The sequence below is a fragment of the Synchytrium microbalum genome, assembly GCF_006535985.1.
Source record: "Synchytrium microbalum strain JEL517 chromosome Unknown SmJEL517_scf0024, whole genome shotgun sequence".
NCBI lineage: Eukaryota > Fungi > Chytridiomycota > Chytridiomycetes > Synchytriales > Synchytriaceae > Synchytrium > Synchytrium microbalum.
In genome coordinates this window covers 210,586-238,050 of record NW_022158373.1, presented here as the reverse complement: position 1 = coordinate 238,050, position 27,465 = coordinate 210,586, and the positions used below count along the sequence as shown (strand labels likewise).

Sequence of the window (27,465 nt, the reverse complement as noted above, 5' to 3'; positions counted from 1 at the left end):
ATCGTCCAAGACTGATGGATCCTGACATGAGTCGCTCTGCTTGCCACTGGATTTTTCAGTTCTGCCTATGGCGGCCTGCAGCAGCAGCTCTATTCCTGATTCCATGTTCATCTTCTTATAGTTATCTTGTTGATATTGTTGCAAGAACTTCATTGAATCACTGCGATGTGCGAGGCAAAGCGAAAGGACTTGCAAATGAATGAAGAGAACACTTATTCACCTGAATTCTATAAATATAGGGCTAAACCTACTGAAAGAAACGCGTGAATATTCTGCTCTGACAGCCACACACATCCAACCGAAATGGCACTGCTCACGTGAATGGCGACTAGAGCAGAGAGGCAAGAACACAAGCAGCAGACATATTCTTGGTCTCAATTGTATATATGCAACATAACAAAATAACACAATGGAGAAATATTTACTCAAAAGCAAGACAACAAGCCAAAAAACATCATCTGGAAAGGAAAAGCCAACTTCATTTCAATATGCAAAGTTGCCGGATATCATTTATGCTTCGTCTTCTGGCCGAGGTATGTTGTTGTATACCTGTTTGTTTGCTGCAGTGACTTGATATTTCAAACATTTCGGTGCAAAAAGATCAAGATCAGCATCAAACACTGACTAACACTGGACTTTTCCTAGGTCATCAAACCGGAACTTTGAGGCCAATGCGGGATTCAGACTCCAAACTATATTCGCTAGTATTGAAGGAACAAGTCGTTGAAAAGGTATGAACACGGATGAGGATGAAGGTTAAAAGTCATGCCCTCGACACCTCTCCTTCCTGTTGCTTAATCGCTTCAAGGAAATCTCTGTTGAATCCAATTCTGTTTGTTAACGTGTCACCAAAGCTCGTATGATGATACACCCAATAGTCATTAGTTCGTTGCCTACCCTTGTTTTTTGCCTCTTGCTGTAACGACTATGCTCATCTACACTTCATCTCCCTTTAGAAATCCAAGCTCTTTGACACCCTCATCTTCTACATCAACGGATACCTCGACATTGCCATCAACTTTCACGAATTCAAGTCCACAATCCTTGAACATGGCGGAACCATCCTCATTGGACCCTCTGCCAAGGTCACGCATACTCTGTGCACGAACTTGAGTGATAGAAAGCAAGACATGCTGGCAAACAAGAAGAAGACACATCACTATGTACATCCTCAATGGGTGAGTGTATTCCAGAGCTAAAAAAGGAATACTGGAATGAATTTATGGCACATTTCGCAACAGCACTCAACGATTCTTACTTTTCTTGCTAGATTTTGGACTGTATTGAACAAAACAAGTTGGTGAAAGAGTCTTGGTATACTGTACTTGAGAAAGGAGTGAGTGTATCTGCTGGCTGAACTTGAAGACGATCTCCTCTAACGATATTTTTACTAGGCACAACCAAGTGTTATGAGCTTGTGGAACAAGTGAGCGAAACTTGTTTGTCATACTATGAGGGGCTTTTTGGGTTGCTGATGCAAAGATACCCCAATTATACATTTTGCAAAGAGTTTGTACAAATGATTTATATATTTAAACTAAACCAAAATGTTGATTTGTGTATAAAACGAAATCCTCACTCTATACTTTTGTATGCCTGCATGTCTTCCTATCTCGACCGCTCTCGTCTATGTTTCTCCTTGTCCTTCTTTTCCTTTTTCGACGACTTTTTGCTCCTACCACCATCATCACTATCCGAATCATCAGAATACCTCCTCTTGTGCTTCTTACTCTTTTTCTTACTCGTAGTATGTGATTCACTGTCTGATGTCGTGTTGGCACCATGTGGTAGCGATGCACGGCGCTCTATACCAGAGTGAGTGGATGTTGGTGTGGCGACTGATGTAGCTGGGGCTGCGACGGACGCGAGTGCGAATTTGTTGGTTGGGCGGTAGTTTACGTCCTGTTCCAAGGTTGAGAGAGAGAGCAAGGGCGAAAAAAGGAAGATGTCGGACAAAAGCATGATGGATGAGGGATTCATGTAACGAAGTTGGGTATATGGGTAGATGATGAAGATGAACAAGAGCGAGAAGTGACGAAGCGACACACACACAGAGGGTGATCAAGGTTGTCACAAAGGGCAGAGGAAGGAAAGTTTGTTTGAGTACAAAAGAAACGACAAGTGTAAGCGCAAAGAACTGCAACAAATGCAAAACCCACCATCAAGAAATCACCACTCAACACATCCTCGCGCTCCTTGTTGGCTTCAACCAACTTTTGCTGCGTAGCATTCAAATACTTGTGAGCATTGCCATCGGATGGATTGAGTCGTAGAGCTGATTCGAAATCTGTTATGGCTCGGGCGAATTCGTTTTGGTTTGCGAATCTATGTGGTTGGGGAGTGTGTAAGAGAAAAACCAGATACGGCGATTACCAAATCTGTATGTATAGCTTACCCAGCTCCACGAGCAACCAGCGCTTCCGTGCATTCGGAATCGATTTCAAGAGCACGGTCGTATGCTTTCATTGCATTCTTGTAGTCTGATTCTCGGGCAAAGTTAACTCCCATTTTCACTCTATGATGATGAATGAGATTGTGAGCGATAATACCAGTAGTGCGCAAAAAAGGCACTGTGTAGAGATTACGGACTCACGTTTCTTGAGCCCACTGCCTATTCTGAATACCACGTAACGAAATATAATTCACATTTCCAATACTACGTAACAAAATCAATATTAGCAGGAAGTCTTCACCCAACATCCACCAACAGTCTCCATCAGTTTTTTTGTTGCATCACCATACGGCAAACGTAAGCTTACATTTCAGTAGAATCCTTAACATAGGGCACCAAGACAGAATCATCATCAATTCCCGAATCCTGAGTCCATAATTCTAGCATTGCAGGATTACGTCTATCCCGTTCTCGTCGTGTACGGCGTTGATCGAGTTGTGAGCGATGGGATGGTGTTGATGATGAGGAATGAGGTTCGTAGAGTTGCTTTCGGGTATGGATGGCCAGTTGAGACGTCTTGGAGTTTAGTAGGGCGGTGACTAGGACGTCTATTGAGTCCATGTTTGTTGGAACTTGGAACTGGCAAAGAAACTCATACTGAAGGAGAGATGCATGCTATGATGAGCTTTGAATTCTCAGGAAACGCGCTCCACAAGATCCATAAGTTGAATCATCTTCAAGTAAATCGCGTGACTGAAGTAAGTTCTGACCTCCGTCGGCTCTTAAAGATCTGAACAAAAAGCTTTTGACCCAATCGCCACATAGCGGCTCCACTCAACACCTCCAGCAAACACCTAATATGATTTTATTATCGTCCATTATATGATATCGACTGTCCCAAAGTACGTGACGTTAACGTCCATGAATCACATTTAGCAAAAATCATTCCAAGTTGACGCTAGTGCGGTGGAAATTACAGGCGTCAGAAACCAGTACTTGGTCTCAAAGGCATACCGTAACAATACGATTCAAGGTGATTTTTATACTTACTAGACCGATTTGACCTCAGTATATTCCTGTAGGGCATAAGATCCGAGCTCTCGTCCAATACCAGAGCTTTTGAAACCACCGAAAGGCCTACGACGAAAAGACCCTCAGAAAGCAATCGTAAATAGATCACACGATTCAGATGTCAAGCTTACATCTGATGATGCGTGATATTATACATATTGGCCCATATAGTTCCAGCCTTCAAAGCATTCACAGCCTTGAATGCTGTCTTGATCGATTTTGTATGTACTCCTCCAGCGAGTCCGTATGGTGATGCATTCGCTCGTGATATGACATCGTCAAAGTCCTTGAATCTGCGAGTAGGTGTCTTTTTGGTTCCGCAGCTATCCTTCTCAAAGAACCAGAAGCAAGCGCAACCTTACTTTAGCACGACAATGACTGGCCCAAAGATCTCATCTGTGGCGATCTTCATGCTATCCTTGACCTCTGAAAACACAGTTGGGTTCACAAAGAACCCTTTTGTTCCTTTTCGATCACCTCCAGTCACGACTCTAGCACCAGATCGTTTACCATCTTCGATCATACCAAGAACTTTTTTAAATTGGATCTTTCGGCGAAAGAAAGATGTTGTTAGTGTGAACTCATTCAACCAAAAAGAACGAGACATTGAAGGTGTTCCCATAAGCTCACTTCATCAACCAGAGGTCCCATCTCAACATCCGTAAACGGATCTCCAACACGTAACTTAAGTGCTTCAGCTCTAAGTTTCTCCACAAAGACATCGTGAATCGACTCATGAACAAAGACGCGAGACCCTGCATTGCAGTTTTGTCCCATGTTGTCAAATATACCTCGTGAGACCCAATATGCCGATTGATCGAGATCGGCGTCTAAGTGGATATGTGTTTGAGGGCGTGAATTACATTGAGTGCATAGGTCATGTATTTCGAATTCTTTTGGCGTTCGAAAGAATGCATACCTTCAAACACAATTTGAGCCGACTTTCCACCCAGCTCAAGAGATACCTTCTTTAGATTCGATTTTGCAGCAGCTTCCATAACCTAAAACCAACATACTGACTATTGAGCTTCCACAAACCAGCAAAAAAGGATGAAGTTACTCCAAAATACCTTTCGTCCAGTAGCAGTCGACCCCGTGAATGCAATCTTCTGCACATCCATATGAAACGCTAGCGCGTGACCGGCAGCACCGGATCCAGACAACACATTCAGAACTCCCTTTGGTAAACCGGCCTCCTCCCACATTTGACACATGTATAATGCAGTTAGTGGTGTCTTCTCTGACGATTTTAGGACAATTGTGTTGCCGGTTGCTAGTGCTGGGCCCAACTTCCATGCCTAGAATGTAAAGGGTGTTAAGAGTCTTGATCTGCCACTAGTTCCAATGAAATGCCCGCTTTCTTGTCCTCGCAAACATACGTACCGCCATGACCATAGGATAATTGAATGGAAGGATCTGATTTGGTGATGGTTTGAAAGATTGTAAGATTCTGTCTTGCGCAAAAAAAAAAACACTTGAGTCAACAAGTCCTCGTCAAGACACAACTTACTTGACCAACGACACCCAGCGGTTCATGTTTCGTATAGGTATGGAAGTTGGGATCTACGTCCACGTGTTGTCCATATATTTTATCACTCCAACCGGCTAGAAGGGGAAAGACGATAGGTTAGATGTTATGTTGCTGTGTTTCCTCCGCATTTTTTAATCACAGTTGGAAATACGCAGGCATACCATAATACCTCAAAACACCCAAAAAATCTGGTATATCAACATTATACATATCCTTCAGCGCCTTCCCGTTATCCATACTCTCTATCTCTGCAAAGGTATCCTTTTGTGCTTCGACAAGATCACAAAATCGAAACATGATCCTGCCACGTTCTTGTGGTGATATTTTCGCCCATTCAGTTGTAGCTAATTGCGCTGCTGATACAGCTTTATCGACGTCTGCTGCGTCGGCTTCGTATATGTGAGCAAACGTTTCACCGGTTGAAGGGTTTATTGAGGGGATCTTTTTGCCTGATGATGATGGGATAAAGTCGCCGTTTATGTACTAGAGTTTGATGTGATTTCAGTCGTGCTTGGTGGGTCTTGCGGTCTTGAATGCTCACGTCAAAATCAAAAGTAAGGAATTTTGGCATTTACCAGGCCGGAAGGACATGATATCGTAGTTCCTTTAGGCGTTTTGATTGTGATGTGAGTGTTTGTCGTCTATGAAACGAAAGGTCATGAGCGAGTGTCTTTCATGCAAATGACACAAATCCATGATGAAAGATGTTGGTGATGACGAGTCATGCGAAGCATTTGGCTTCAACTTCAAAGCAAATAAAGATCTCTCTGAGTGCGCAGAATATGAGAACCTACGTATTTCCTGGTCGAAAAGTGCAACAGGCGTCCTAAATCGATTGAAATTTAAATGATTGAGAACAATTGCTAAAGGTAGCAAGTTGCATTACGTTAGAGACTTACTGGCTCTGAGACGTGTCAAATGGGTGCGTGCCGACATGGCTGGCCGGTTGAAGATGCTCCACCAAGTTACAATTTGTGGAAAACAGAGTTTTGAAATATGAGTTTGCAAATTACGCAACTTTTGAAACACTCGAACAGCTTGAATGTCGAGCGGCATTGCAACGCATCTCGTTTTAGCATGTAACATATTACTTTCATTCCTCATTTGCCGTTGAAACGAGAGAAGAATCATCATTTGCGTCATTGAACAGATTTACTTTGAGCTATACACGCGCAAAATGTATACATAATCAAGCCCCAAATCTCAGATACGGTTTTATGTATGTCTATGTTATTGTCTATGCTTCTACAAATCGGGATATATATGTTCTAAATATGGTGAGATTACGAATGTATCATTGTGTTTCCTGGAACTTTGAATGAACTGCGACTTCATCCATAGCGACCTCCCCATTACTGTCATGCTCGACGGTCACTGTACGGTCCCGAGGCAGGTACTTGCCAGGGAAGATAATACACACTATCAGACTAGCGACTGCGATCATGAGTGCATCAAATATGTAAAAGAAGATTTCCCTCGTGTGCACGTATCCGCTACGTCCTCCAGCAAAGTCGATTGTCCTTTCGATGTTACGAAGCTAATAAATCATGTTAGCCAGAAAGACGTTGTATAGCGTAAGCGGTTCTTTGGTCTTTTTGTTGTCAACGTACCAAGATAAAGACTGAAGCCGCATACATGGCCCATAGCAAAGTCGATACGCGTCCAAGCTTCTCCTTTGACAAGGCCCGTCGAGCGCGAATATCAAAGATAACGAGCGTTACCAAGAAGAAGGCAAACGAAGCAATACCCAACGCCAGACCGGCAATGACTACATTCTGTCCTAGCTGAATGCCCGAGATATCATTCGCTGTGGCGAATATGGTGGCACCAGCAGCTTGTACGAGTAGTGTGAGCACGTCGGAAGTGACAAAGATTACGGAAATGATGGAGTCGCGGATGAACGATAGTCGTGGGCCTGCAAATCGAATCCTATATTTGAAAATGGGAATGAAAAACCAACGCAGAATGAAAGGTTTGCTTGCCACTTACAGGCGTCCACTGGCGAGATAAATGGCCGCTGAACAGAATACTGGGGACACGACGAGGAAGACTGTTTGAATGACAAACGGGTTCTAAAGAAAAAATGAATGTTAACCGGTCAATGCCGGTTCTGGCTGGAGAACACTTTGCCAGTCGTGTGAATCCTTTACCTTGACGGTGGGATTCTTTACTGAATAAGCCTTCATCAGATACCCAATGAGCTCACAGATACACGTTGCAGGCAACGCCCACAGATATGCATTCTTGTATTGAATCAGCCTCCAGATACTTAACACTGACAGCACCAGAAACACGGCTGCAAACACATAACTGTCGAGAGATCAATGTGAGATTCATGTTTGGATTTCAAGCAGGGATGAAGTGGATGAAGGCTCACATTGGGATTGTGTTGGTCTCGTTTGGATAATAGTTTAATCCAGCTGGAGTAGACATGGCTTTCGATTTTTTTGGTGGTGTGGTTTCTGCTTTCTGCAGAAAAGGCTCAACGTTCTGCCTTTTTTGACAGGTTTTGCAAACCACGGGTCTATTTCATGAAAGAGAGCTCATACCAGCACATATCGTCATTTTCAAGAACGCATCCGCCGTGTTCAAAGATATAGTCCGCCGAAACCCTACTGCGTCGGCAGAGTGACCCAGAATTCAACGTAAATGGTAGTCCTAATGAAATCGTATCGAAGAAGAGTCACGTCGTCGTAGCACTAGCAGTAAATCCACTGAGGAAGAAGAAGATGATGTTGCCATCAAACTAGAAGACTCGCCATCTCAACATACTGCATAAGCAACCGATTACACCGCGACCACGTTTGCGAGTACTTTACTCTGGAGAATGTATAACATGTGTTTTAGATTTCATCTATGGCAAACGCACCTATATCTCAATGGCTCCCCGCTGCTTATTATCAAACAGCACTCTGTGTTGCACTGATGAGAGCTGCTGATTACTACGACTTGGAATGGCTATGTCAGTCAGCAGTCTCTGAAATCCGATATAGGGACTTTACACCAACATCAGCCTTGGATATGATGAATAACCGGTCGTATATAGAGATCTAGGAGACAGCCAAACAGGTTTGGCAAAAGCGTGTTCTCGAAGCCTTTCTATAGAGTATTCTCTGCTTTTGCGTCCAACTTCGTTTTGACAATGTCCTCTCCCAGCGTTTGATAGAGAACACAGCAATAAAGATCAAAGGAGCTGATAAAGGAGAGCGCTACGGTACAGTCCACCGAATAGATCGAGCACTCTGTCGACCACCGAAAAGGAAAATCGTTCTTTGTGACTGGGAGAATACCAATTGCCATTCAAGTTCTTATTCGCATTTGGACGCTTCCTTATCCATTGGAAGGTAGTTTTAAGTGAGCTGGGTACAGTTCTTTACCAAATCTCTGTTCTAAATTCCAAGAACGCTTGTTCGTTCATTTTCAACTTTTTGGTGATTACTAAGCCAAAAGTGTCAGTGTTTCTGCTGTCACGTACGAGTTAAAGGAATACCGCCTACGTTATACATACCCGTACATTGACTGCATTCGTGGTCTCGTCTTGTGAAGTCCTCATTCTGAATTGGCCAAGCTTTCGAATCTTTTGTTGGTCAACATTGGTTTTCATGTCATGAGCAGTTTAACTGGCGTGTCCATCACACAGATTTGTTATAGATCATGAAGAAAAATATTGGTCGCTTACGGCGAAACATACTGCCATATCTGTAGACTGGACGATTGAAAACTGTGATGTCGTTGCCAAAACAACTTCAAAGTGAGTATAAGGTGTCTTGTGAGGTCTCCTTGGTGTCCTGATGCTGAATTTTAGTAATCTCCAATGCTTCAATTTCGAGACTTGGAGATGTACATATATCTCTTTACCCACCAGACCGAGAGGTAACGTCACAATCCCTGCCAGTTTTTTTGCTGTTGCCGTTCTCCTTGTGTAGGGCAAGCCGGCTGCCAAATTTTGATGCTTTGTCTTTGTTTCAACAATATCCTAATGTTCTGAACTTCTTCCCTCTCTTGATCCCTTTTAGAGTGTTGAAAGGACATGTGCATTGTACACTTTGATCTCACGTCTGACATCGGAAAACAACATATTCACAAGGGACACTTCTAGATCTTCGATCAGTTACTCATAAAGATGCGTTGGCGCCTCTCGACAGGACCGTCACTTTTACAATGGTAGTCGAGGACTCAGCTGGATTGACAGAAACTCCTTTGAGGTCAATCACGCACCAGTTTACTGGCGATGCAGGTGACTAGTTGGTTGGAGAGTTTGCGGCTGTTTCTGGACCTTATACTCACGCTGCGTTGTCACGTTCTAGTTGCTTGTCTCGTTACACGTGAGTTTTGCAACAGTGCTTCTGTCTGGACATTATAATGGACCCATTTCCTTCTTCACCTCGTCTTTAGTCATGAGCCTTGAAGATGTCAAAGAGTATCTAGTAGAAGATTCACTTACAATCGAGCTAACAATCTCGGATGCCACTCAACCAACCCATCATGGCCTAGCCGCAAACCAATCCACGAATTATGGTGCATACGCCATAAGCCCGCATACTAGCAGACATTGACACCATACCGAGCGATGGATACACCATACCAGCACACATCGCAATCCTCAAACACGCATCGACAGTGCTTAAAGATATAGCGCTACGAGATATTGGAATTACAGCAGCACGACACGTTGTAGTAGAAACGATTTCACAGTACTGAAACCAGGTAGCTGTAATCGTAGACCTCACATCACCAGACGTCAAGCGAGAGCACGGCTTGCCCTCCCAACACACTCAACGTCCCAAAGTCGAAGTTGCGTGCTCGAGCGACTGTGTCAGATGTGTACTGGCATACATGCATGGTAAAGCGATATCCGAATGGCAGCCCACTGGTGCCAATTAAGCTCCATTACATCTGGAATTGATGAGAGCTGCTGATTATTGGGACTTGGAATGGTTGTGTGATTCCCTCGTCTCTGAAAGTCGATACCGAGACTTCACCCTAACTTCAGCGCTGAATATGCTGTCAAGTGGTGATCGCTTCCTGCGGGATGATTATTGTTTGAAGAGGCGGGCTGTGGAGTATGTTGTTGATAATGCTTGGCGATTATGGAAACGGCGGAATGGGATAGCTTTGCTTCTGATGTTGGGAATATGCGATTGCTGGCGGAGCTAACCAAGAGATTAGGTATAGGGCATGAACTGTTTTACTTTTTTTGCTTCTTGAAAGCTCACGACTGACATCAACGATTTTCACAACAGCCAAAAGAATCAACTCACAGAAGAATGAGACAGCTTGCTTTGCATGTACAGAATCGATGAACCTATAAAAGTACGCATAGAACCAACTCATGAATCAAAGAACGAAATAGAATAAACTTAAAAGACCAATAATTCTTAATGAAGCCAAAATGTTTTTATTTGAAGCAATGACAATGCTTTGTTTTAGAGGCTGTGAGATGCGAATCATTCCAAGTTGATGCTAATGGGTATTGTAGAAGTCAGACTACATTTCCATCATTTAGATTCAAAGGTCACAGAAATATGCGATTTACTCACTAAACGGCCTTGACTTGAGTGTATTCGGCAAGTGCGTACTTGCCCAGTTCACGCTGATGTTTGTGTGCAAAAATGAGCGCTTCTGAACAACTTCGAAGACTCAAACCCACATACCCCAATTCCAGACTGTTTGTATCCTCCAAATGGCATTGAAGGTGGACCGAGATGCTGAAAGTGAGGTTTGAATTAGTTTTCGTGATGTAGAAGAGAACAAAAGAAGCAGCCAGGCAACGATCAATATGCTAAGACTTCTTGAACTTGATCACATACATAAGCGTTGACCCTACAAGTATATGCGTGAACAGGACATGTGAGTGAGAGCAACAACCAAATCTCGAGTAATGTGACACCTACCAAACAGATCCAGCTTCCAACGCATTCACTGCCTTGAAAGCCAAAGGCAGCGACTGAGTATGCACAGCAGCAGCCAGTCCATATGACGTCGAGTTGGCTCGTTCCATGACTTCATCAAAGTCGGTAAACCTTTTGGAGAATTACGGGAGTTACAAAAACAACAAAAAAACCACCCCCCCCCCCCCCCCGGGCTAAGAGCAACATTCGATGTCTTACTTGAGACAAACGACCACCGGACCAAAGATCTCCTCTGTCATGAAAAGTGACGGACAGATTATAAGAACGAGTTGTTAACTCTGGAAGGTGGTGATTTTGTTTACGAGACCTTACCTTTGACGACAATCATGCTATCGTCGCAATCCGCGAAAACGGTGGGCTTCACAAAGAAACCAACGGTTCCGTTTCGCTCACCTATGGTATATGATGGATCAACAACACGTCTTGGGTGTATGAGAACTAGGACTTTAACATGACAAAAAGCCTGACCTCCACACACTACTCGAGCTCCAGCCTTCTTTCCTTGTTCGATATAGTTCATGACACGGTTGAATTGCAGCTAAATGTTGGAATTGGAAATTGGTGAGTTCTATGTCAGCAAAAAAGCGAGTGGGACCCTGTTTCTATTTGAAAGTTTAAACAACACTAACACGCACCTCATCAACAAGAGGGCCTTGATCGGTATCCTCACTTGTAGGATCACCGACTTTGAGCTTTTGAGCAGTTTCCTTGAGCTTTTCAAGGAATGCGTCGTATATGTCAGCGTGCTAAGCGAGACGGGATGTCAGTAACTGTCTCCAGATATTTCAGTTTGATACTCTTAGACGCAAGTCTACCACAAAGATACGAGAACCAGCAGAACAACTAGGAAAGGACCATAATTTACAGTCAGGCGACATACACCAAATGACGACAATTGCTTTTTCTGTTACTCACGCTTGACCATGGTTGGAGAAGATACCAATGGAGCACCAATAAGCGGCTTTATCCAAATCAGCGTCTACGTAAATCATTTGTTAGAGAGATTCAATTGCTAGGCCATCATAACTTGGAGTTGAAATATCACCTTTGAAAACAATGTTTGGTGATTTGCCACCTAATTCCAAAGTGACCTATGTATCACAAAGACATTGATCCAACCCCCAATTCTCTACTACGAAGAGTACTGGAGACAACGAACCTTCTTCAAGTTTGATGACGCAGCAGCTGCCAAAATCTTTCGGCCAACACCTGTAGAGCCAGTGAAGGCAATCTTGCTGACATCCATGTGTGAAGCAAGTGCTGACCCAGCGGTTGGTCCATATCCACTGACAATGTTCAACACGCCTGGTGGAAGACCAGCTTCAGTCCACAATTCCATCATTTTCAGTGCCGTGCAAGGGGATTTCTCCGAAGTCTTTAGAACAACACAGTTTCCACAAGATAGAGCAGGTCCAAGCTTCCATGAAGCCATCACTAATGGATAGTTCCATGGTATAATCTGCCCCACGACTCCCATCGGCTCATGACGGGTATATGTTTGTAAGGACGGATCAACATCGACGACCTTTCCGTGAATCTTATCAGCCCAGCCAGCGTAGTATCGCATGCATGCCAAGAAGTCTGGGACGTCAGTGGATAGCATATCTTTGACGGTCTAGCGACACGGAAACAGGGTAATTAGGTGTGTCCGCTAGCGTGAGAAAGTGTCCAAGAAATCACCTTCCCCATATCCATAGATTCAAGTTCAGCAAAAATTTGCTTGTCTCTCTCGAATAAGTCACAAAACTTGAAGATCTAGATTGTGAAAAGACAAACAGTCGGTCAAAATGAGTGTGTGATGAAAAGTAATGAAGTGTACGAATGCGCTCAGTAAGACAGGGACAGACTTACGAGTCTACCGCGTTCTGCAGGAGTAACCTTGGACCAAGATTTGTAGGCAGCCTTGGCCGATTTCACTGCAAGGTCAATATCGGCCTTGTCGCCTCTGCGTGTATTGAATGTGTCAAGACAAACAACAATGTTTCGAAAATTGTGCCACCGAGCTTACTCGTAGAATTCGGCAAAGACCTATAAAATGAAAAATATAAGTGTCGATTGAATGGATCAACGCGAGACGTGAGAGATCAACACACCTTCCCATTGGAGGGGTTGACAGATGCGAACTTTTTGCCGGATACACTTTTGACGAATTGTCCGTTGATAAAGAGACCACTTGGAACACTGTAATCAACTCCCTTTGTTGTAGTGACCGTAATATGTGTGTCACGGTTCTGTGAGTGCGTCGAGGGTTTTGATGTTAGCTTGATGAACATGTTTCCCAATAAGGGTGGAGTAGAAGAAAACGCCAGGATCGAGTTCGATAGTGCCAAATAAGATATTTCCATGTACTTACGAAAGTTTCGACCATGTTTGTTTGTTGACCTTATCAGATTTTAACGAAGATTGAGCTTTTGAGCCTAGTGCACGAGAAAATAGTTAGAACAAGAGCAGCATGAATATTGCTACGCGATAAAAAACCGTTAGCTCAGTTCAGACTGACGCACTTACGCTGAGCTTGCTTTCTTGGTTGCTTTACACTTGCAAAACTTCAAGGGAGTGCTGCGTTTGCAACAATAAGCATAGTGATCGCAGGTATGAAAGTCAATTTTTATACAAAGAACGCGATTTTAGCCTATATTTCAATAGATTCGATCCATGTCTGGGAAGCGAAAGGGAGGCTCTTCGAGTACGTCGAACAAGACGCCAACAAAGAAACAAAAGCTTGAGGAAGGTCAAACTACTCTCAAGTCGTTTCTTTCGCCAAATAAACCAGGCTCCATACCATCGTCACCTCGCTCTACTGTCCCATCTTCACCAAATCCATCGACATCAAACACCAACGCCAATAATAATGTGACACCTCAAACAACTGACACCAAAGGCAGTGTTGCGCAACCCGTATCTCAAGCGTCTAGTGTGACGATCACCACCAAGCCTGATATTAAAAGTGATGCCGTCGAAGCTATATCTCAATCTATTGGTGTCGTCAAACAAGAGTCCGTTGCTTCATCTTCTGCTGACGTCCTGATCTCAACGCTCGACGAACTGAATCGATTCAAGCCAGAGCTGCTTCCTTCATATTGGAAGTCTGGCGAGCCTACTCCCTATAGATGTACGTTTGTCAAAGGCTGTGAATGGGTAAAAGCGATTGAGAAACTCACCCAGCATTCAAACAATAGGGATGTCTGAAGCCTTTCAACACGTCGATGGCAACACGGGCAGACTGATAATTACACGGGTGCTTACAAACATGCTTCGAACTATAATTGGACATCGTCCTGAGGACGTCTTATCTGCCTTATATTTGTGCTCGAACCGCATCGCACCCTCCTACGCAGGCATAGAGCTCGGAATTGGGAGCTCTGTCCTTGTGAAAGCTGTTACTTCGGTAACTGACTTGAATTCAAAAAGTTTGAAGGCCAGTTGGGATACCCATGGAGACTGGGGTGATGTAGTCTTTAGCGCTCGTAGACAAACTCAAATGCTCATTAAGCCGAAACCCCTGACTATTGATGGAGTTTTCAAGACTCTGAGACGTATTGCCGATAGAAAAGGAGCTGGAAGGTAAACTTTCAAAATACCTTTTCTTTGTTGCAGTATCTCATTTTGTGGTTGCAGAATCCTTATCAATTTTAAATCCCGATGTTTCGCTTCGTAGTGTCAACTCGAAAACTGATCTAGTCAGAAAACTATTGATCGCAGCTCAAGGAGAAGAGCTGCGATACGTGACTAGGACTCTGGTCACGAATCTCAGAATTGGGGCCACCAAAACAACGGCACTCGCTGCGCTAGCTAGAGCTGTAGTAATGGAATTTGAGTTAAAGAATGTGAAATGGAATGAAGAATCAGCCAAGAAACGATTCTTGGAAGCTGAAGCTATAGTAAGAGTGTTTGCAATGCCGCCATCCCCCTGTTGATCACTATTGACATTCCATCACTATCAATAGTTGAAGGAGTGCTACGCTCAGTGTCCCAATTTCGATATAATAGTGCCTAAACTTCTTGATCCAAACATTGGTTTGTCTCGAATCGTCAAAGAATCCAAGTGTCTTCCTGGAGTTCCCATCGTAAGTTGCACGAAGGCTTTTGTGGATTCATTCACTTACATCTCCATTACTGTACTGCTTTTGCTGTGTAGATGCCAATGTTGGGTAAAATTACACGAGATCTTGGAGAGCTCTTTGAAAAACTTGAAGGCATGCAGTTTTGTGCTGATTACAAGTTTGATGGGCAGAGAGCTCAAATTCATCGATCTGAGGATGGAACTGTGTCCATTTATTCTCGCCACCTCGAAAACATGACCGAAAAGTATCCTGATATAGTTGCTGCCACTCAACAGTTCTGTTCAGACTCTACTGGCTCGTTTATAATGGATGCTGAAGTGTGTGCAGTCGGAGAAGACGGACAGATTCAACCTTTCCAGACGCTGACGAATCGAGCAAAAAAGAATGTATCCGTACATTCCATCAGTGTCAATGTGTGCGTGTACGCCTTTGACTTGATGTATCTGAATGGAGTCAGTCTGCTCCAAGAACCATTTCGAAGGCGTCGTGATCTCATGAAGTCGGCGTTCCAAGTGGTTCCAAGTCGGTTTGGCTTTGTACCATCCAAGGAAATGCATGATATTGAGGAGGTAAGTCAAAAGAATCAATTCTGCTTGAAAGGGAGCTGATACGATCCTCTTCACTTTATAATTCTCAAGATGCAAGACTATTTGAAAGAGGCTGTCGAGGCTAAAGCGGAAGGACTGATGGTCAAAGTTTTGGACCATCCAACAGTCACTCAAGGACGAGGAGCCATCCTCGCTTCATACGAGCCCGATAAACGGACAGATGCATGGCTGAAAGTCAAGAAGGATTATGTTGAAGGGATGGCCGACTCGTTTGATCTTGTGCCTATTGGTGCTTGGGTCGGTAATGGACGTAAAGTGAACTGGTGGAGTCCTGTCTGTGAGTAGACCACTTACGCTGCAGCAAGTGGTCTTTCAAGATATTAAAATCCATGTTGATCTTCTAGTATTGGCTGTTTGGAATCCTGAAACTGAATGTTTTGATGCCTTTTGTAAATGCATGAGTGGCTTCTCAGATGCCTTTTACAAGGAGATGAAGGTTGGTTTTAAGAAATGAGATGATTCGTTTGGAAATATCACTGACGGCATCTTCCAATCACAGGAAAAGTATGCTCCTGGTAGTGACAAAGTCATACCAAGACCCAAAGCTTACTACAATGTGCCAGAGAGTCTGTCTCCAGATGTACGCGCATCGCAAAACCTTGTTATAGTGGTTTCGGCTTACATCTTCTGTGATTAGGTATGGTTTGAACCTCAAGAAGTTTGGGAAATAAGAGGAGCGGATATCACGTCGTCGCCAGTGTATCCAGTAGCAGCAGGAGTCATATCTGAACGAGGATTGAGTCTACGATTTCCTCGATTCATTCAGACTCGAATCGATAAGGGCATAGAAGATGCTTCAACACCTGAACAAGTCATTGCAATGTACCGAAAGGGCGAACACAAGCCGGCAGCTAAGGAAGCTGAAGTTGAGGAAGAGGAAGGTCTGGACGATGATGATATCAAAGAGGTTCAATGGGATGAGAAGGATTAGTAGCTGTGTAAAGATATTGTATATAAACTAAAAGCTTCTTAGCTCGTGATACGAGCTCATATATGGTAGTTCTAGCGTATACATATGAATTTCGTATAGATCTCATCACCCAGATCAGTTCCGAAGCTGCCAAATTCGTTTTTTTTTTTTGGCTACTATGGCTACTGTCTTCGCAGAATCCCTTAACCTTTCAAAGGACTTGAGCTTTTGACCTGTAGTTAACGGACTGAGAAGAAGTCTTGCTGTAGTATCGGTTTGTAGTCCTTAAGCTATTGTAAGTATACAATCTTGTATTCATTTCGTTCTCGTCCTGTCTGCATGTTTTGTGAGAATTCAAGCTCATAGTCATATCTGTTAGATTATAGCTTGGCTGTAGTTTCTAGACTAGTCGCTTATGCTAGATCTAAATATTCGAGTATAGATTTGATGGGAATTGTGTCTGGAGATACTCAAGGTCCTGTCTTGTCATCGACATCAACTTTGAATGCACCTCCAAGGGCCAAACACATCCGATTACCTAATGAAATCATTCTAAACATCATCACAGGTCTCAGGGATGGTGACCTCTGTAGATTCGCACTAGTTTGCAAACATTCCGCACGTTTCTTCAAAGGGTAGCAAGACAAGGAGATCAGTTAAAGATATAGTGAATTATGGCTGGAATTTCTGATTATTAATCGTGTCCAACTCATGCTTTCTTAAGTTGGAGGCAGACAACAGTCATCGCATTGTAGAGCCTACAAGGTATTCTGAAGCAAACATGAACGTAATTGAATTCATTTTACTGTTTCAAACCATCAACACATTGACATTACTTCGCTCTACTTACAGCATGAACATCTTGTCACCGTTGAATCGACACGAGTTTGGATTCTTTTCACGAACTCAGCAACATCACTTTGACCCTGACCCAGTCTAGTGCCATTCATTTCATTGTCATTCGAATCTGAATTCTGCTTCGAAAAGTCTGAGATGATGTCCATTCAATCGCAGTCTTCACGGCTTTAGTATAGTGACGCCCCATCAGTGGCATCAAGGGCATTATCGACTGCATAGCCAAACCTCAAATTTCAAGGTGTTGATGTGCCTGACAATCTGATGAGAGACGACGGCAAACTTTAAAGAATCTAGAATTGTGTTGTGATGATGACGGCTTGTCAATATGACGGATTGCCTACGTGGCAATTTGCTACCAAGTTTGGAAGTTATGACATAGACCACCACCATCATCGCATGTAGCTCTGGTTGAATTACCTGCCGAGTTTGCTGCTAATTAGACAGAGGAGCAAGGGTGCAATGCTCTAACATGCCAGTCATCCAACGTTGTGTTTCGATCTGATTTGATGCTAGCCTTAGCCCGCCGAGATGGAGATGTTTCTCCCAGCAACCGTATGAATTTCAACGGCCCCACAGTTTGAAAAAATTACTGAGTTTGTACAATTGTAACCGTCATTGTACGTGTGGTTAACAATGATGGACTGGTTGTTCAGTTTGATCCTTGACAGCGTGTTTGTTAATAGGTAGGAGTAGTTGTCAGGATCGATAGAGCGAATAGGAACTACCCTAGTGACCAATCAGATTCATTGATAGTCTTATAGTCTTCCAGGCGTATTGTCTGTCGATGAACGACGGGCTTCCAAGTTACATTTTAACCTGTGGAGTCTAGTGAAAAACACGTACCAAAGAAGAAGATACCCCAGTCAAAACATTTTATTTTCAGCTAAAAAGAGAAAAGATGATCAGGAGTCCATGCTGAGTGTTGTTGCTGCTGGTTTGGCCAACGAAAGTTTAAAAGAATAACCTGGTTTACCATCGTCGTTGAAGCTTCTGGACGCGATTTTGTACACGTATCTCGCGCTTCTAGCATAGCCGTGCCTGTATTCTACGTAGGAGATCTAGTTTTAGCAGCTCTTCCCTCGTGATTAGTTAAGTGACAGTCGGCAGCCTTTTCACCTCGTCAAAATATACAACTTGCAGAGCCAAATAGACCTCAATCAAGCCCGAAACGGTGAATATAGTATCTGAAACGATTATTTTTGGTAGGAGATACGCGCCAAACTCTATAAAAGGAGGTCAATCACCCACAGGACGAGCGGGTTGCATCAAGCCCTCCAAAAAGCTAATGAACATGAGCAACTCGTCACAAAAGCTTCAAGAAGGACTCGTCAGAGCACCGTCTCCATCCATACATCTCCTCCATCCAAGAAATCTCCCGGAATCGAGTGGTTGCATGCACATTGCTGCTGCAAAAGCTGGTGCTAATACAACCAGTAGTGACAACAGTGTGGATCTAGTTGACGCCTACAAGACATGTGTACGATATGCCATCTCCTATCATGCTCGATATCAGATAGCCTCCAATCGCCCAAACAGACCTGATCCAGCCAAGATCGAATCTGCTGGCTTGATCTCACCCACGCTAAATAATACTCAGTCAGGGGGTACTGGCGTCAAAAGAAAGAGGGATGCGGATATTGAACGCGATTTGGTCTCAATCGATAAGGTACTGCTCACTCATGCTGTAGCTCGTGGTGCTGCTGTGGTCGAGTTTGGTCTCTACACCAGACACTTGTCGACCATATGTATGCTGTCAGATTGAAGCTATAATACTAACCAGCTACTCTACTCAGCTACCTCTACCTCAATGTTGTGATTGTGATGACGTGGGAAGTCGGTTGCATGCATGTTTGCAATGTGTGTATCTAGGCTGCTGGAAGAGAAGTCATCTGTTGCAGCACTTGAAAGATCGAAGTCACACATTCGGTATGATGCAGCTCGATGTCTTCCATCTCGTTGTAGTACACTTCTACAGATGATTGACACCTACAATCTCTTGAACTTTGTAGCAATGGACTTTTCAAATTGCACAGTGTACTGTCGTGCCTGTAACGATTACGTTTATGATGCTGACTTTGAACGGACGCTTAATGCTGAAAAGACTCGTTTGGACTTGTTGTTGACTCAAGTCAAGGGTAGGATCAGGATTACGGCATCGTCCAGCGGGGATCCAGAGGGCGCTTACCACCTTGTTTGCGCTGTTAGAACCAACGGCCAAGAGAATACGGTATGGTGAATGGACAGCGCCACCTCCAGATCAAGTCGCCAAAATACGTAATTCTGCACAGCTACAACGATGCTCTGGTATTTAGTCCTGTTTGGTTTTGCCCAATTCGTGGTAGTGTATGACTCATTCCGTTCAACTACATCAAAAAGGTATCCGTGGATTGAGGAATCTAGGATCGAGCTGCTACATGAGTGTGATTCTACAAGCTCTGATACACAATCCACTCTTACGAGCCCACTTTCTCTCGTCCAAACATTCGCAAGCAACATGTAGTCTTAGTCCTTGCATTGCTTGTGAAATGGATCATCTGTTTACAGAGGTAGGCATGAATTCGATTGCTTTCATGCAAATTGTCAAACGCGAAAACAAAGCTGACAGACAGTTTGCTAACACTATGTTTTAACATAGTTCAACAAAGGCGACACACAATGCTTTTCACCAGCCTCATTCATGTTGGCAACATGGCAAACTGCAAAGTCATTAGCTGGCAACATGCATCAGGACGCCCACGAATTCTACATTGCCACACTCAACCAAATCCACTCCAACTGCTCTGGAACAGTAGAAACATCGATCGGAGATACATCAGAATGTAAATGTATAGTCCACCAAGTGTTTTCAGGGCTTCTGCTATCAGAAGTTACCTGTCAAACATGTGGCAACGTGACTCATAAACCCGACGAGTTCTTGGACTTGTCGCTAGACTTGATTACTCCTCGTCAGAAAGCCAAGAATAAGAATACCCTTGGCTTGGAAGGGTTGGTTAATCACCGGGCCAAGTATGCCGGTACTCAAATCATGTCTCCGCCACCATCTGCTCCCTCTTCTACGCCCTCATCGACATCCTCATTGTTGGAATCTGGTGGATCAGATGTTTGTACATTGTCCGAATGCCTTGATAGGTAAATGGTTTTGGGAACAAATGTCTTGTGCAATGACATGGGCTGCCACCAATTTTATGATTTTTTTGTGCATTTGCTCTCAGGAACTTACCAACTCTCACTTCTTAGGTATACGATGCCTGAAAAACTTGGTGCCACAGAGTATCATTGCATAAAATGCAGTACATTCTCTGCAAATGCTACTAAACAATTGTCTTTGAAACGGCTTCCTCCAGTTCTCACAGTGCAGTTGAAGGTATAAACATTGGAGAAGCTTCCGATAATTCATTCCTGCCAACACGCATTTTTCGTTTTCTAGCGATTTGAGCAGTCTCAAGCTCAAAGCGTCAAGATTGAGACACCTGTACGTATTCCTGCAGAGTTGGACATGACTCCATACTCTACTCGAGCAGTGAAGGCCAATGAAGCATTTCGTAAAGCCAGTAATCTGCCTTCTCCAAATGGCACACCTACTCCTAAAATCTTGTTGAAGTATGATGCAGATATGTGGGTATCTGTAGTGTTGACTTTTTTTCCCTCTTCGGATTTGAAAGGACTTCACTGATTCGCTTGTTTCTAACTGCTCTTTAGAGAATCGGTTCCTGCTTTCCGTTATGTATTATTTGCAGTCGTTAATCACGAAGGCAAACTGGAAACTGGACATTATACCTCATACAATAAGATTCGTGGAATGGTAAGGTCTCATTTTGCAGAGATTCAGAACTCATGGATGTGGAATGACTAAGTCTTTGTTGGAACTAGTGGTTCAAGTTTGATGATGCGAATGTGACATCAGCTACTCAAAAGGAAGTGTTGGAGAGCAAAGCGTAAGTTTGCCCTTCACTCATTTTCCAAAGTTTTCCATTCACCTTTTTTCTCCATTTCAGATACATGTGTTTTTATATACGTCAAAGCTATGAATTCAGTCCTACATCGGCTGTAGAGATCCCATCAAGGACTTCACCACCAACAAACAATCGACTACAATCGTTTTCCTCATTGCATCAACCGTCTCCTCCTCCACCTTTGGTTTACTCGGACCCTAGTACTGAACGGGGAGGTGTGAGTCTATAGAAGGGTTAAGAAGATCTGTGGAGATCTATCAAATCGCATGTACTCATTTTGGAACAGGTGAAAATACGATATGTATAAAAGAAACTGTACAACATAAAAGGAGAAGGCAATAACTGAAGCATACATTTGCACGTAAAGAATGAATAAAATGACATCTCATTGAAGAAAGGATAAAGTCTTTGCATTGGATGTTTCTAGAGTGTTTTGGTTTTTACACTGCCACTCAACGTACAAACACTGACTCACACCCACATTTCACATGCAACACTCAACAGAACAAACCAAACCCAGAAAAACGTATACAGCTATGGCAACCACTCCAGCTCCAACTCCAACGTCCTTCAATCCAGACAGCATAAACGCCATGAACGACCAAATGTCGAATCTTGGGTTCAAGATTCTTGCGCAAATGCCTGACGATGACGCACCAGACAAACACATGGACAAATCCAGCATTACTCGCAAACCATTCACGGGCTCGGAACACTCTACACAGGCTGTTGTATCTGATATCATGAGTGTTGCACGTCAGTTGCGTCAAGCTCAGAAGGAGGCGTATCCATCACTTGGTGAATTTGACGTAGTTTTAGATGAGGACAGTTTAGTAATGAGATTTAATTCATTTTTTAATTCTTTTTCGAATGTAGAACGTGTACAAGATCTTGCTGAAAAGGTGTGGAAGAGTAATGTCGCGTATGAGAAGAAGGTTGCTGCTTTACGAAGAGAGCGTGAATTGTTGAATAGTGCTATTGAAAAGGTACTAATTCTTCTTTTTGAATTGTGGGTTGTGATGTGGTTGTGGTCTTTGCAAACCATGAAAAGTACTTCATGGTTTTTTTTCGCCCATTGTCACTAGCCTCATGCTATCCACTCGTTCGTTTAGGCATGGGGAGAGTTTGATCTTGTCGTCTTGCCGCTATGGAAGGTCGACGATGAACTGATGCCAGTTTACGAGTCTCTTGTGTACATACGCAAGGGCCTTGAATCGCTCAAGCGAGGTGCTGGTGCTGATGACGAGGAGATGAGGGATGATTTAATTCGTACTGCTCAGGAAGAGCTGCGTCGTAAGTGACCTCCTGTACTTTTAGCATATTTTAGTGATAATTGAGCAATGTTTTGTTGCGTATAGGTATCGAAACCACTTGGATTATTGACGGCAAGTTTGTACCCTCTGACTGGAAGAGTGGAATGCCTGTTCCTGGTGGACAAGCTATCTTGAGTTCGCTTTTGACGAAAGGGTATCGTCTTGCGCGTGAGCTTGTCACTTTGGACTTTGATGGTACGACGAAATCATCCATTATCCCGGAGGTCCGTTTTTTGCATTACTGACATCGCAACCTTACATACCATAGTATCGCCATCTCTCCAACCTCTTCGAACTCGCCTCGAACGCATCGTTGCCACACTATACACTCTCAGAGACACTCTACCAGTCTCGGAACACGATCTTCGAGAAGTGCAGGATGAGCTTCGAGATATCGCTGGTCTTGAAAAGGATGGGTCATTCAAGGATAAGAAGGGAGACGTGCCTGAAGGACAGGCCAAGATTCGAGACTTGCTTGAAGAGGCATATGATCTTGTGCATGGTATGTGGGATGACATGTTGAGAAGCATTCGCGGACGAAACGGAATGTAAAGTATATCCCGTTTTGATTGTTTTTTTTCCTACAGAATGTGTCGTGTCGATGGAAACTGGAGAGTTTTCCACGTTGTCTTCATCCATGGTTTCCCTTATTGAGACTGCTTCGTCGGCTCGTGATGCTGCGATGGGATATCTGTCTTCTTCGTCAGCTGCTATGGCTGCTCCTCTTATTATCGCTTTACAAGGTGAGCCAAAAAAAGACAATCTGCAACGACGCTTTGCATTTATCTGACAAACGGCGCACTCTGATCCATATTGTGCCTTTTTAGACTCATTGACGCCAGCAATGGAAGCCCTTCGAAACGCCAAAGACGCGAGTCTCGCACCTCTTGCTACAACACTACGATCTGCATATGGGTTACTGGACAGACTTATGCATGATTCATCAGCAACCACAGTGGAGGCTGCGAAAAATGATGTGCTTGTTGTGGATCCATCGATTCAAGGATTGGCTATGCACTTGACGAAAATTCGAACTGGCCTTAAAGGTCTGCGTGATGAAAGGGATCGTGTACGTGTTGATGAAGGTGTTCAAGGTGTATTGGTGAGTTTGGTTTCTATGCAACAAAAACTTTACCTCCGTATTACAAGCTATTGGTTAGGTAACCATTTGTTAATGGGATTGTGTTTTTAGAATCTCATTCAACTTCAAAAGTCGTCTCTCGAGGTAAAAAAAAAAGATCTGACTTATCGCAAATGACAAGGGTTGATTTCTTCGGAAGCGTCACTTCGTGATCAACAATGCAGCGGGAAAAAACTCATATCTATTCTCCTATCATTCTCGTAGGCTCTCAAGATTGAACTGGACGATGTCGAATCCAAACGAGACGGTGACGATATCTTGAACGAGGATGGGCACCCCGCCAAAGGCCAAAAATGGATTCACAACTTGCTCAACGAATGTTATTGTCTACTCTTCGAATTGAATGGTGATAGCTATCGTCGCCCCATTCAAATGAGTCCCGTAGCATAAAAGAGGACGAGGAGGATCGTTTGTACATCATGTTATCAACCAAAAGTTATCATCACCAATACAACTCGAAGTATCAACCACCAACACAAGAACAGTTTTTTGGGTCAGCAAGTCACAAGCACGTATCATACTAAAGAACAACAAGACGATGAGCCATCGCAGTGTGACGACACCAACTTCAAAGTCATTTACACATGATTTTGATGCCATTATGGCGTGTTTTGGCTTCAGACTTTTCCCTCAGTTGCGTTTTGACAGGCCTGACAGGCAGCAGGTTGGACTCAAGGAGAAGGAACTAGTAACCTAGACTAGGAAGAGAGTATCAGATAAAGCTCTAAGCGTGAAACCATAAGCTATGATCTTTGCGGAAGCGTTGCTTGCGTCCTTCTCTTCTGTGATGTGTCTGCTGATGGGCGCCTGTCAAAAAATCAAATGAGGGCGACACGTTATATCATTGGATCCATCACGATCCACATACAAGAAGCTTCGCACACTACGATATGCCAGCGATTGCAATGCACTTGACGCGTTGTAATTATAGTCTACCTATCGTCTCAATCAATCAACGCTGCTCCTGAGCTCGTCAGACTTTGATGGTAACAAACCACGATTTAAACCTAATAATATCCCTGCATTGTTTGATTATTCGCACACGCGTTCTACCTAGTCTCTTCATCGCTACACCGTCGGCAACCACGAAGTGAAACGCATCTGGCCGTTCAACCAGATGAACTTCGTGAAGCAGGGGGTCATGCAAAGGATGGATAGAAAGAGTGAGGTGCCAAGATTCGTGACTGCTAGTAACCTAGTCAGTCAACAATGTTGATGACTTCGACCGACATGGCCATCATCGTTCTTTTCATATGAGTCCTGTGGCATCCTGTAGCATGAAGAATGACGTTCCTGAGGTTGCTTTCACGACATATCATCAACCAAACAAGCCACCAACGAAGCAACAATGATAAGAGGTTCGAGAAACATCTTCATATAACTGATTTAACTTACTAATTTATTGGGGGGTCGACTAAATAACTGATGGATGAAACTTCAAAGGATACTTTTGTGCAAATGCGAATACAAAATATGCATTGCTAGTGGCTTTTGGCAAATACTACAGATGTTCGCTTTTTTAAGGGGCCGTTTGTTCTAGTTTACAAACACTCAACTAACTTGAGAGGCTTTGGTTGTGTGCTCAATCGAGAATGGGTTCAGATCTTCGTTGCAATTCTTCCATATGGATGGGCTTTGGGCGAACCATCTTACGATAATTCTCGAATCGAGCAAAATCTAGAAAGCAACGGGCGCCTGTCCACATCGTGGCGAGGTTCACAATTAACTGAATGGATACTAGAAGACAATGGTGGTCAGGCATGTCTTCAAGTTCTCCGAAAGGACCGACACATCATTACTTACTAAACCACGTCAAGAAGACAACCGTCCCTTCAAAGCGCATATCCATTCGCGTCACTATTTAGAAGGAGGACAGCAATGAATAGATGACAAACATCTTCATATACTTTGGTCGAATGCGACCGTACTAAACCGTCACTCAAGTCAACGTACCATACATGACAAAGCCTAACGCACACAGGTCCACAAGCATAATGCCCAGGAATATGGTCATAAAGGCTTTAGATCCACGTCGCTACGAGGTTTCAAAACGTTACACCACGTGAGGAACAAAAAAAATACTACCATTTGTGTATCATCTCGTACCACAGCGAGCAAGCCAATTCCAAAGTATCCCAAGCACACAATAGCCAATATGATGAAATCTATAATCACAGTACCCAATCCCAGCTCTTGTGGTGACCGACCTGTGGCATCTATCTGAGGCTCATATGCCGCGGCAAAGTACAGTGCTACGCCCAGCATAAGCACTATGGCCGTAGTAAAGAAAACATTCAATTTAAGAAAGAGGAGGAACATATGGTGCCTTCTTATTGCGTTCCGTTTAGTTATACTGGCACCAGACTGCTCAGTAAACACACTCCATCTGTACTCTCTCCAAAGCGACAATGAGAGATACAATCCCATTGCCACAAAGGGCGCCATTAATACCACTATAGCTATACATATGGATATACATGTCTGGATTCGTTGGCCAATATACACGGGCACGAGCAGCCCACAATCCTGACTATATATACTAGTTAACTGTTTTAACTGAATGGCCGAGTATCCGAACGCAGCCATGTTGAAGAACTGGGTAGCCATTGCTTGGGCCGCATTCTTCTGGCGAGCACTATCAAAGACCATGACTAGTTGGTAAATCATCGCTACTATAAAGAGACAAAAGTAGAGCGACAGGAAGGCGAGATCGGAGGCTGCGAATTCGGCGTGATCTGCACATTCGGATGAGCCATTGTTCATTACGTAGTCCTTGTTCTTCAACCACCTATGTTGAGAGAGTGGGTTGAGCCGTCGTGTTTAACAAGAGACTTCACGAAAGTTGGGAGCGATCTTCAGTCCTCGTCAATAGGGTGGTCCAAACGATCAAGATTGTAACTCTCTTTTCTTCGCCCATCACCCAAAAGCTCTCAAACAATCAAGCATCAGAACACTTTGACAAAACACCACCACGAGAGTACCATTTGGCATACACCCACTATAAGCACCTACCACGTAACCATATCGCAAGTATACACCAACACAACCGTTTCCAAGCCTCCTACAACCACCAACTGTGCCAATGCCAAATGAATGCTTTGCTTTGCAACATCGATTTGCTGAAAGAAGCGGGTTCTGGTTGGCGCAATTGATACTATCGAAGCTTTCTTATCAGCAGCAGTAGCAGCCGAGAATCTGACTGTAGCGGAGATCCATGATGGAGCTGGTTTTAAAGGTCGTTGAGGTTGCTTGTTGATATGTTGATCTCGTCTTAATGTGCCAGATACACTAAAGCAAAGCAAGTTAGAACGATGAAGATGATGATATTGATTGAATGAATAGATCTAGCAGGTCATGAGAGGCCTACCTTTGAGGATTGGCGGTTGTCGTGGTCGTGTTTGAAGAAACTGACGGTTGGGCAGTCAATGTTGATATGGGAGATGAGGGTGGATAAGGCGATGTTGGAGCTGGTATGGGAAAAGCGGATTCCCCTATATCCATTCTCTGGCTGTTTGTTCTTCCTCTAAGCTTCAGTCGTTGTAGATTTTGTACTCGGTTGACGTTCGCGATACAACCTCAATGACCTGTCAACATCATCTGATACGCGATACAACATACATCGTTTTGCCGATACATCGTTTTGTCGATCATATTGATACACGTCAATTCAAGACTCGAATACAAAGACATTAAACTCACACGTGGGGCAAAA

At 43.6% G+C, this 27,465-nt stretch overlaps 6 protein-coding genes across 6 annotated transcripts; 2 read left to right on the top strand and 4 right to left on the bottom strand.

Moving 5' to 3' along the window:
• Positions 1 to 1,608: 1,608 nt before the first annotated feature.
• Positions 1,609 to 3,013, bottom strand: SmJEL517_g04022 (uncharacterized protein; the record flags this gene model as incomplete). The annotated part of the gene is made up of 5 exons (XM_031169950.1): positions 1,609 to 1,902; positions 2,160 to 2,325; positions 2,396 to 2,515; positions 2,594 to 2,656; positions 2,760 to 3,013. The coding sequence occupies 5 exons, from the start codon at positions 3,011 to 3,013 to the stop codon at positions 1,609 to 1,611; spliced, it is 897 nt and encodes a 298-aa protein (XP_031024127.1).
• Positions 3,014 to 3,334: 321 nt separating this feature from the next.
• Positions 3,335 to 5,930, bottom strand: SmJEL517_g04021 (uncharacterized protein; the record flags this gene model as incomplete). The annotated part of the gene is made up of 13 exons (XM_031169949.1): positions 3,335 to 3,350; positions 3,443 to 3,529; positions 3,595 to 3,756; positions 3,826 to 4,010; positions 4,094 to 4,293; positions 4,383 to 4,464; positions 4,534 to 4,761; positions 4,847 to 4,879; positions 4,974 to 5,068; positions 5,156 to 5,477; positions 5,570 to 5,635; positions 5,789 to 5,820; positions 5,894 to 5,930. The coding sequence occupies 13 exons, from the start codon at positions 5,928 to 5,930 to the stop codon at positions 3,335 to 3,337; spliced, it is 1,545 nt and encodes a 514-aa protein (XP_031024124.1).
• Positions 5,931 to 10,533: 4,603 nt separating this feature from the next.
• Positions 10,534 to 13,274, bottom strand: SmJEL517_g04020 (uncharacterized protein; the record flags this gene model as incomplete). The annotated part of the gene is made up of 17 exons (XM_031169948.1): positions 10,534 to 10,587; positions 10,649 to 10,702; positions 10,805 to 10,817; positions 10,889 to 11,017; positions 11,105 to 11,138; positions 11,219 to 11,299; positions 11,375 to 11,444; positions 11,542 to 11,652; positions 11,722 to 11,749; positions 11,822 to 11,885; positions 11,952 to 11,997; positions 12,066 to 12,521; positions 12,587 to 12,661; positions 12,758 to 12,851; positions 12,915 to 12,934; positions 13,000 to 13,137; positions 13,260 to 13,274. 17 exons carry the CDS (start codon positions 13,272 to 13,274, stop codon positions 10,534 to 10,536), a joined length of 1,482 nt encoding a protein of 493 aa, XP_031024125.1.
• Positions 13,275 to 13,561: 287 nt separating this feature from the next.
• SmJEL517_g04019 (uncharacterized protein) lies at positions 13,562 to 16,509 on the top strand (the record flags this gene model as incomplete). The annotated part of the gene is made up of 9 exons (XM_031169947.1): positions 13,562 to 14,018; positions 14,086 to 14,470; positions 14,565 to 14,787; positions 14,854 to 14,973; positions 15,045 to 15,539; positions 15,609 to 15,855; positions 15,923 to 16,014; positions 16,078 to 16,158; positions 16,216 to 16,509. 9 exons carry the CDS (start codon positions 13,562 to 13,564, stop codon positions 16,507 to 16,509), a joined length of 2,394 nt encoding a protein of 797 aa, XP_031024075.1.
• Positions 16,510 to 18,637: 2,128 nt separating this feature from the next.
• SmJEL517_g04018 (uncharacterized protein) lies at positions 18,638 to 21,528 on the top strand (the record flags this gene model as incomplete). Its single annotated transcript, XM_031169946.1, has 10 exons — positions 18,638 to 19,091; positions 19,356 to 19,481; positions 19,552 to 19,650; positions 19,723 to 19,892; positions 19,982 to 20,475; positions 20,584 to 20,710; positions 20,774 to 20,946; positions 21,046 to 21,148; positions 21,217 to 21,281; positions 21,342 to 21,528. The coding sequence occupies 10 exons, from the start codon at positions 18,638 to 18,640 to the stop codon at positions 21,526 to 21,528; spliced, it is 1,998 nt and encodes a 665-aa protein (XP_031024074.1).
• Positions 21,529 to 25,335: 3,807 nt separating this feature from the next.
• Positions 25,336 to 27,254, bottom strand: SmJEL517_g04017 (uncharacterized protein; the record flags this gene model as incomplete). Its single annotated transcript, XM_031169945.1, has 7 exons — positions 25,336 to 25,490; positions 25,557 to 25,610; positions 25,707 to 25,788; positions 25,860 to 26,023; positions 26,108 to 26,541; positions 26,766 to 27,041; positions 27,121 to 27,254. 7 exons carry the CDS (start codon positions 27,252 to 27,254, stop codon positions 25,336 to 25,338), a joined length of 1,299 nt encoding a protein of 432 aa, XP_031024073.1.
• Positions 27,255 to 27,465: the final 211 nt, after the last annotated feature.